This window comes from Vitis vinifera, chromosome 13 (assembly GCF_030704535.1).
Source record: "Vitis vinifera cultivar Pinot Noir 40024 chromosome 13, ASM3070453v1".
In the NCBI taxonomy this organism is placed as follows: domain Eukaryota; kingdom Viridiplantae; phylum Streptophyta; class Magnoliopsida; order Vitales; family Vitaceae; genus Vitis; species Vitis vinifera.
In genome coordinates, this window is record NC_081817.1 from 11,225,645 (window position 1) to 11,234,908 (window position 9,264).

At 29.8% G+C, this 9,264-nt stretch overlaps 1 protein-coding gene across 41 annotated transcripts in view; it reads right to left on the reverse strand.

Annotated features, from left to right (window-relative positions):
• The window catches only part of LOC100247603 (disease resistance protein RPV1), a 111,715-nt gene extending 102,791 nt beyond the window's left edge, over window positions 1-8,924 (reverse strand). For 35 of the 41 annotated variants that reach the window (XM_059741932.1, XM_059741947.1, XM_059741944.1 and 32 more), the window contains exons 1-6: window positions 8,240-8,924; window positions 4,794-5,880; window positions 4,322-4,639; window positions 2,421-4,220; window positions 1,648-2,255; window positions 316-656 (exon numbers count right to left, since the gene is read on the reverse strand). In XM_059741932.1, coding sequence (XP_059597915.1) covers window positions 1,668-2,255; window positions 2,421-4,220; window positions 4,322-4,639; window positions 4,794-5,880; window positions 8,240-8,760 — 4,314 coding nt within the window. In that variant the 5' untranslated portion in view covers window positions 8,761-8,924 and the 3' untranslated portion in view covers window positions 316-656; window positions 1,648-1,667. The remainder of the gene's footprint in view (window positions 1-315; window positions 657-1,647; window positions 2,256-2,420; window positions 4,221-4,321; window positions 4,640-4,793; window positions 5,881-8,239) is intronic. The other 6 variants (XM_059741927.1, XM_059741958.1, XM_059741955.1 and 3 more) reach the window with 3 other exon arrangements.
• Between the last annotated feature and the right edge of the window lie 340 nt (window positions 8,925-9,264).

A 9,264-nucleotide genomic window follows, 5' to 3' on the forward strand; every position in this document is an offset into this window, starting at 1 on the left:
CAATCTAATTCTACTATCAAGACACTGTGACATTATATATAGACACTTGTAGTCTCACATTGATATTTCCTTTACAATGTTGCCAAACGCTATGTTGAATTTGTCTATTAGTAAGTCAAGAACAATAATTCTTTACAACTCAAGAAGAAGAAAAAAAAGGAAAGAAAAAAGAACTCACGAATCAAAGCTTACTATTTTCCAAAATCAAAAGACAAGCATAATTCATAAAATTGATAAAGATGACCAAATAATTCAAAATTCTACCATCACTATTTTCCAAATTACAGCCTTAATCCACGAATAAAGATAGAGAACCTGAGATGAAATCATGTTTAAGTGTGTGAATAGCAGTAATGTGCATTTGTTCTTTGATTGAGACTTTCACTGCTTCATCCTCAACACCTATGCCATCCAAAAAAAAAAAAATCACAAAAAATATTTCAATCGCTCACCAAATGAAGTATTTTAGAGAGATAAAAGCTAAACAAAGAGAAATTTGCCATTAATTTGAGATTGCAAATACTCATCCATCTTCCACACTTCTGAATTTCATTGAGAAATTTTGAAGAAAACAAGAAACATGTGGCTCAAATTCTTCTTCAAATCCTTGAAGGAAAATTCTAGAGAGAGAAATGAGAGTCGTTCTAGGGAGAGTCCTTGAATCAATGTGGAGAGTAACCAAAGTTAGATGAATGAGAATGGTAAAACCGCCATTACATTAATATGACAAGGATAAAGCTGTAATTTTAATTGGTAATCTAAATAAGTTATTTTAAAAAAAATATATATTAACAAAAGAATTGCATTATAATTAAATATGCATCTAAAGGAGCAAATTATTTATAACTATATGTTATACAATTTTTTTGAGTTTATTCTAAATAATTAAGATATTAAAAAATAACCCGAGAACTTTTTTTCAAATAAAATCATGAAAATCTTAAAAACTTAAATAATTTATCTAATTATTGAAAAATGGATACACCATCAATTTAAATTTTAATGAGAGATGTAAAACTTTAACAATCGATTAAATTTTCAAGTTTGGGCTCAAGGAGTCCTTGAAAAATTTTTTCTTTTTTAAATAACATTTTGCAATGATTCATAAAAATTATTAAATGATTTATAACAATAGAAAAAAATTATCATAAAATATATTTTTATTTTTAGGTTGTTTTGTTTATTCTAAATTTTATTTTGTTTTTATTTCTAAAAAAATAAAATCTAAATGGGGTTGCACCCATAATTTAATATGCACATGCCTTAATCACAAAATACATGATAGTGAATTTATTAAATTTTTTATAAAAGAGTTTCGCAAAATAAGTTATTCACAAAAAATTTTAGACCTAAAAATTAAGTGTAGGGCGTTTGACTTATTAGCTAAATAGGATATGACTCCTACCAGTGTAAATTTTTAATTTGTAACAAATAAAATTTTCCATATTTCACTTACTCCTTGCAACTTTTTTTTTCAAAAAAAAATAAATTAAAGATATTAAAATATATAGTGCTACACAGGCCACATATATGATAATGATGTGCTCTAAATCATGAAGTAATGAAGAAGAAAAAGGAAGATGACTTCCTGATAAATTGATGTATAGAGATGGTTGAATATAAATTAAAAAAGTTTTGCTGATGTACCTGTTGGTTGGTGTTTAAGTTTAAAGCTTGAGATGGGTATTGGGTTCTCTCGATCTTTTATGGTGTGGTTCCTCCGCTTGGTTATGTTCTGTGTCATCACGGCTTCTCTTCATAGCTGTTGTTGTTGATCTGTTGTCTTCACCATCTTGGGTGCCAAGAAAATCTACCGGCAAGATATGGTTCTGTTGATTGTCTTGAGAGTATATAAGATGGACCCCACAACTTTTGATTTTTGATTCCCTATCATATGTAGCAAATGAAGCCTGAAGGTGCATATATTGATTGGAGTGGAACTCGTTGTCCCTAAAAGAAATCTTAGGATAGTACACTAGCAACACTTGATCTGATTCACTATCATTAATCTCGTCGCATTCACTTTTGATAATTTCTAGTGCAAGGTAAGGATATTCTCCTTCATCAAATTTCAAAGATAAATAAATTTTGTTTGATTGATAATGAAGACAGAAAAATCCAAATCCAAGAAAGTGGTCATCTTCATACCAATTCATAGGAAGCTCTATTCTTATTTGCCTGCCCATTTCCTGATGCAATACCCACCTTGGAATTCCATTACTTCCTAGATTAATGCTTCTCCATTTCAAAGGAGGCTGCACAGTTAAAAGTAACATTTCCAGAGGTGGGTCAGCTTAACAAACAAAGTAAATTAGAACTATTAATTGCAAAGAAAATAGGAAATTAAAATAAATATCAATTAATTCACAAGTACTTGTAATTAAAAAAGAGAAAAAACAAAGTTATAACAAAAATTGTACCTCAATTTTCTTGAACCATTTGAGGAGAAAATACCAGAGAAGAGTTGATGGATTTGATAGAGTTCCAAAGATTGGGCAATCATGTGCATTTATCTCTCTTAGACTTGATGGAAGCTCTGGAATTTCTTCAAGCATCTTGCAGTGACTGATATTAAGGCACCTTAGATTACAAAGTTGAGTAATAGCAGTAGGTATGTGACGCATATTGTTTTGACTTAGATCTAATCTTTTCAGCAAGGATAGGCACCGTAAATCACTTAGGGTTACTCCATCCATCAGATATTGAGTTTCTAATAAACCAAGATTTATTAAATTTTCTATGCCCTCTGTGACTAGGTTTGGACAGCCACCGAGACAAACTTTTTGAAGCAATTTCAACCTACCAATGTTACTTGGAAGGCTCCTCAAGTTTTTGCAGTGGCTCAAATGCAAATGAATAAGATGATTTAAATATCCAATTGATGACGGAAGCTCTTTTATACACGTTCCACCTAAATCGAGCTCCTGTAAGCTTTCCATATCCTCCATGATTTCCGGAAAAGTCTCCAAGTTTGAACAATCATAGAGATCAAGTTTTTCAAGGTATTTCAACCTACAAATGCTACTCGGAAGACTCCTCAAGTTTTCACACTTCACTAACCGCAAATAAGTGAGATGTTTTAGAAACTCAATTGATGATGGAAGCTCTTTTATACACGTTCCACTTAAATTAAGCAAATATAAGCATTCCATATCCTCCATGATTTCCGGAAAATTCTCCAAGTTTGAACAATCATAGAGATTAAGTTCTTCAAGGTATTTCAACCTACAAATGCTGCTCGGAAGACTCCTCAAGTTTTCACACTTCACTAACCGCAAATCAGTGAGATGTTTTAGAAACTCAATTGATGATGGAAGCTCTTTTATACATGTTCCACTTAAAACGAGCAACTTTAAGCATTCCATATCCTCCATGATTTTAGGAAAAGTCTCCAAGTTTGAACAATCGGAGAGATTAAGTTTCTCAAGGTATTTCAACCTACAAATGCTGCTCGGAAGGCTCCTTAAGTTTTCACACTTCACTAACTGCAAATCAACGAGATGTTTTAGAAACTCAATTGATGATGGAAGCTCTTTTATACACGTTCCACTTAAATCAAGCTCTTGTAAGCTTTCCATATCCTCCATGATTTCCGGAAAAGTCTCAAAGTTTGGACAATCAAAGAGATTAAGTCCTTTAAGGTATTTCAACCTACAAATGCTGCTCGGAAGACTCCTCAAGTTTTCACACTTCACTAACCGCAAATCAACGAGATGTTTTAGAAACTCAATTGATGATGGAAGCTCTTTTATACACGTTCCACTTAAATCAAGCGACTTTAAGCATTCCATATCCTCCATGATTTCCGGAAAAGTCTCCAAGTTTGAACAATCATAGAGATTAAGTTCTTCAAGGTATTTCAACCTACAAATGCTGCTCGGAAGACTCCTCAAGTTTTTGCATTCACTAATAGATAGAACTTGAAGTGAGGTGAGATGACAGATTGAGGAGGGTAATTCTTCAATAGCAGTACCATCTATATAAAGACTTTTAAGAGAGACCAAGTTTTGAATTGTACTTGGCAAGCTCCTAATCTTTTGGCACCCTCTCAAATTTAACAAAGTAAGCTTCTTCAGGAAGCCAACAGATGAGTCAACATTATCCAAACTTCTACAACCTTTAACATTTAGTTGCTCCAGATTTGACATATTTGAGAAGTGTGGGATTTCATTAAGCTGCTGAGATTCTGATAAATTCAAGATCTTCAACTCTTCAAGATACTGCAACAAAAGAAATTAATTATTTTATTTTAGCAAATAAATTCTCATGAACTTCAAAATTAATCTAAGGGAAGGCACAATATAACTGAGTTTAATACTACCTTTTCCCCTTGCCAAAGGTGTTCTATATTGCTATGCTGCAAGTTGAGTTCAATGAGGTTCTCTCCATCAAAATTTGAAGGCAAGGATTTCAAAGAGTATCCTTCCCAATGAAGATATCTTAAATAATGTGAATGAAATTGAAAGTTTTTAGGAAGGAGGAGCTTTTGATACCCTTTTCCCATATAATTAAGAAAACCCCAACTCCAATAAATTTTGAGTAATCTAAGTCTCCGCATCCTTTTGAAAGCTTCAGTAGTAAATGAGATCTCTCTTGATTTACACATATCTAGAAATAATGCTTCAACTGCTTTCGTTCCCTAAAAATTAAATTTACATGAAGATAAATAAAGCATGAAACATATAAAACCTTAGAAAAACTATAAAGATATATAATTCCTTAAACAAAAATAATGACACTATATATAAAGTAAGTTACTATATATCAAGTAAGTTAATGCATTTGATCCATACCATTTTTTTTCTCAATACAAGGGAAATATCCTTAGGATCCCACAATCTGCTCCATTTTCCAGGCTCTTCAGGATGTTTATGTCGAACAATTTCTCTACCCATTTCTTCTACCAAATCATGTATCGTTATGGTATTACCACAAAGAGTTATGAGGCACTTGTCACTAAGAACTCTTATTCCAATCCTTGCATGCTTTACTAGTCTTGTTACATCATTTTCGTTCCATCCCTTGAAGAAGCACACAATGTCAAGGAATATTTCTTGCTCTTTCTTGTCCAATCCATCAAAGCTTATCTTAAGTACATTTTGGACTTCTATGTTGGGATTTTCCTTTAGTTTTTGTAATGCACTTTCCCACTCAGGCACACTTTTATAAAAAAGAAATGAACCCAAAACTTCAAGAGCTAATGGTAGGCCTTTCACATAATTTACTACATGATCTGAGAGGTTTACATAGTCACTTTTAGGAATGTTTTGTTTAAAGGCATGTTGACAGAAAAGTTGAATAGACTCCTTGTAACTTAGTGCCTCAACTTTATATGATGCATCGACTCCATGCACATTTAGACAATGTTGATCTCTAGAGGTTATGATGATTCTACTTCTAGGACCAAACCAACTATGCTCTCCAGCTAAGAATTGTAATTGCTTCAAATTGTCTACATCATCAAGAATAAGAAGAACCTTTTTTGAGTGAAACCTGTTTCTTATCACATTAATCCCTTCATGAACATTACTTATTTTTTTATTTTTTCCCTTCATGACACCATTAAGAAGTTCTTTTTGTAATTGAAGTAGACTTGAGTAGTCTTTGGATCTTTCTCTAACATTTTCAAGAAAGATTCTACTCTCAAATTGATGTGAGATATTATTATATACAACTTTGGCAATTGTGGTCTTACCAATTCCACCAAGCCCATAAATCCCAATCATGCGAACATCATTTGACTCAATTTTTATCAATGATTTCAATTTTTCCAAATGAAAATTCATTCCAACTATGTTCTTGCTAACATGTAGTAAGAGCTTGGAGTTCAATTCTTTGAGGATGACATCAATAATTTCCTTGATAAGTCTTGCCTCATATCTGTCAATTACAAAGTATATATGCTAAGTTAAAATAAGTTGTAAAAACTAAAAAAATGTGAAGTAAATTAGCAATACTTAGATTCTCCACTATGATTGAACTAGTGGCTAATCAAATGTGAACCCCTACCCCCACTTAAAAAAAAGGAAAAAAAATCACCAAATTTACTAATTTAAGTACTTTTTCAGTTTGTGAAGTATAATGCTAATTGAAAAAAAAAAAAAAGCAAAAAGGGAAACAAAACTTTTCCCACTTGAGGAGGAGGAAGGGGCATAATTTTCTTTCTATACTATTTTCTATGTTATTCAAATATAAGGAAATAATTTTTTTTTCTCTTAGCCATAGTAAAAAGTTAGGCTTCTCGGGTTTTTATGAAAATTTGTTAATAATTTCATTCATTATGACAATTTTTTTTTTTTTTTGTAAAGAAAAAAAAAAGGGAAAAAAAATAGTATGATATCTAACAAATGGGTAGCTAGAAAACCAATATATTAATTCCATGCTAACACAATAGGAATATGAAAGTATTATGCTTATGAGAAGAAGGAGATCTACAGGAGAAACTAATTGTGACTTTCTTTTCGAGTGATAGATAATTTTTAAGATCACAAAATAAAATTAAGATTACAAAAAAAAAAAAAAAAAAAAAATTATCAGTGTGGGGAAATGCTGAATTGAATAGAACTTTCAATTAAAGTGAGCATGAATTTCATGGGCTTAACACTTATGGAATAACACTTCAAATTTTTTGTGGAAGTTGTTATGATGGTTCTAATGATTTTTATTTTTCAACTATTTATCTCCATATATATAAGAGAAGAAAGAGAGTAGCGATTCAAAAGTAAATATTCCTTGGATATAATGAGATAAAATATTTGAAAAAATTATGATTAATTTTTCACTTTTTTTATTTGGAAAAGATTAAAATATATTTCGTTTTATAGAAAAAGATTAATTAATGTAATATAATGTATGTTATTTCAATTTCAAAAATTATAAAAAAGAAAAAATAATCCATATTTTCTCATTTCATTTGTAATAAAAAAAGATATAATAAAATAATTTTAAATATATATATATATATATATATATATATATATATATATATATATATATATATATATATATTTTAAAACTATTTATCTGTTCTTTATAAAATTAATAAAGTTCTAAAAGACTGAAATTAATACATATTTTTTTTCATCAGTAATTTTTCTTTTTTTTTATTATTAAAGTTGGTTTGGGCATATTAATACTTTAGTATTTTTTTTTTCAATTCTACTTTATTTTTATATTTTATTATTAACAAAATAAATTTTTTAGCGACAACTATTTTTAATTTTAATTTATTTTATTTTTATTTTTATAATTTACTTTTATTAATAAATTTTTTTGATATTAAAGAGAAAAATAATAATAAATGGTACTTTCTAATAATATTTTTTAATTTTTTTTAGTTTTTTTGGATTATTTTTAAAAATAATTATAGAAATATGAAGTATGATTAAAAATTAAACATTACAAATAAAAATTATTTTTAAAAAAATATTGAAAATAATTCCAATTGTCAAACAAACTTTTTTTCTACAAAATACCATAAAATCGTTATCAAAACCTATTTTTTTAAATACTTCCCGATCAATAAACAACTTTTAGACGTTTGATTAATAAGATATGATATGATATGATATGATATGATAAGAAAATATATATTGAACCTTAAAATATTGTATTCCAATGGATACGAAATACATATCTTAAAATATGATTTTCAATAAGACATGAACATAAATCTAACATATATCTTAAAGTAACATATCCAATAGTATGTATATAATATATATCATTTTATAAATATTTTTCAATAATTCTTTTAAAGAATAAATTTAATTTTATAATAAAAAAATTTATTTTATAAAATAAGTAATATAAAAAAATAAATTTATGATACATGACATTTTTTACATCTTAACTTATAATTATCATATACCATATAGAAAAGATATAAAAAAATAAATGATATATTCTATTATTTATCTAATATTTAATTAAATATTAAATCAGATAAGTGATGAAATTTCATTACCAATTAAATATAAGATATGATATATTATCTCTCAATGGATTATAAAATATTAGTCCCTTTCTTATTTTAACTCATGAATCTTTGATCAACCAAACGATTGAGAATATTATATTATAAAAAAAGAAAGTACCATTTATAATTTACTTTTATAATTCATAAGGTTTAATTAAAATTTATAACAACTTGAACTAAGTTTAATAAGTAGTATAAAGGTCAACCCAGATTGAAAGAGAAAATGTTGCAATGAAAAAGATGAGAGGAAATTATAGTTACTGATATTTTTGTAGATCATATCCAGCAAGATTGCCAACTTTTGCCAAGGCACTTCTCCACTTTTGAATCTTCTCCCTTTTCTCCTCATCTGCCTCCTTTTCGTGATCAACAAATGCCTTTTCATAACTCCCTCTTTGCTTCCGCACATGGGATGGATCCACATGATAGAAAATTGGTAGAATCCGTCGCCCCTCCGTTGCCCCACACTCACTGATCTTCACGAGTTCATCTAGACACCACCTAGAGGCAGCATAGTTTTCCGAAAAAATGATAACAAAAATCTTTGATTCTTCAATAGCTTCCAGCAGCTCAGATGCAATTATTCCTCCTCTCGCCAGTTCTTCATCATCTCTAAAGGTGCGAATTCCACAGGAAATCAAAGCCTCATAAAGATGATCAGTAAAACCATAGCGGGTGTCTTCTCCTCTGAAACTCAAGAAGACTTCGTAAGTGAATTGATGGGTTGATTTAGAAGAAGAAGAAGGAGAATAAGAGATGATCTGGGTGTTTGTGGAAGTCATGGTTGTTTTCTTCCCCTCTTTCTGTGTCACAACTAGAAGAGATTTCGAAGCTTGATTTCTCTTCAGGCTAGGAGGCAGAAATGATATATGGATGCTTTGGTCCTGGTAGGTGAGAATTTCATGTCAGCCCTAGGAAAATGCTTAAAAAAATGTATGAAAGCATACATTTTTCTTTTAGATTTTTAATTTTTAAATAAAATTCGAAAGTATAGCCCATGTGGGGGAGACCCACAATTCCAAACTAAGTGCATGTGCATCGGATCAAACTAAGGAGCCCCACATCCTTTGACTTTGGATAAAGAGACAATTTAACATCCTAGTCAAAACGCGTGCAGCGTGGGTTGCAGACCCCGTGAAACAAGGGCAACCACGCGTTTTGCAAACCGCATGAAATTAGGGCAGCGTTTGTCATGGAGCATGCCGTTGCAAGGATAAACCTAAAATTCAGAAAATATGGACAAAAAAATCCGATTTTTCGACAATATTAAAGTAAGTTAATTTTTC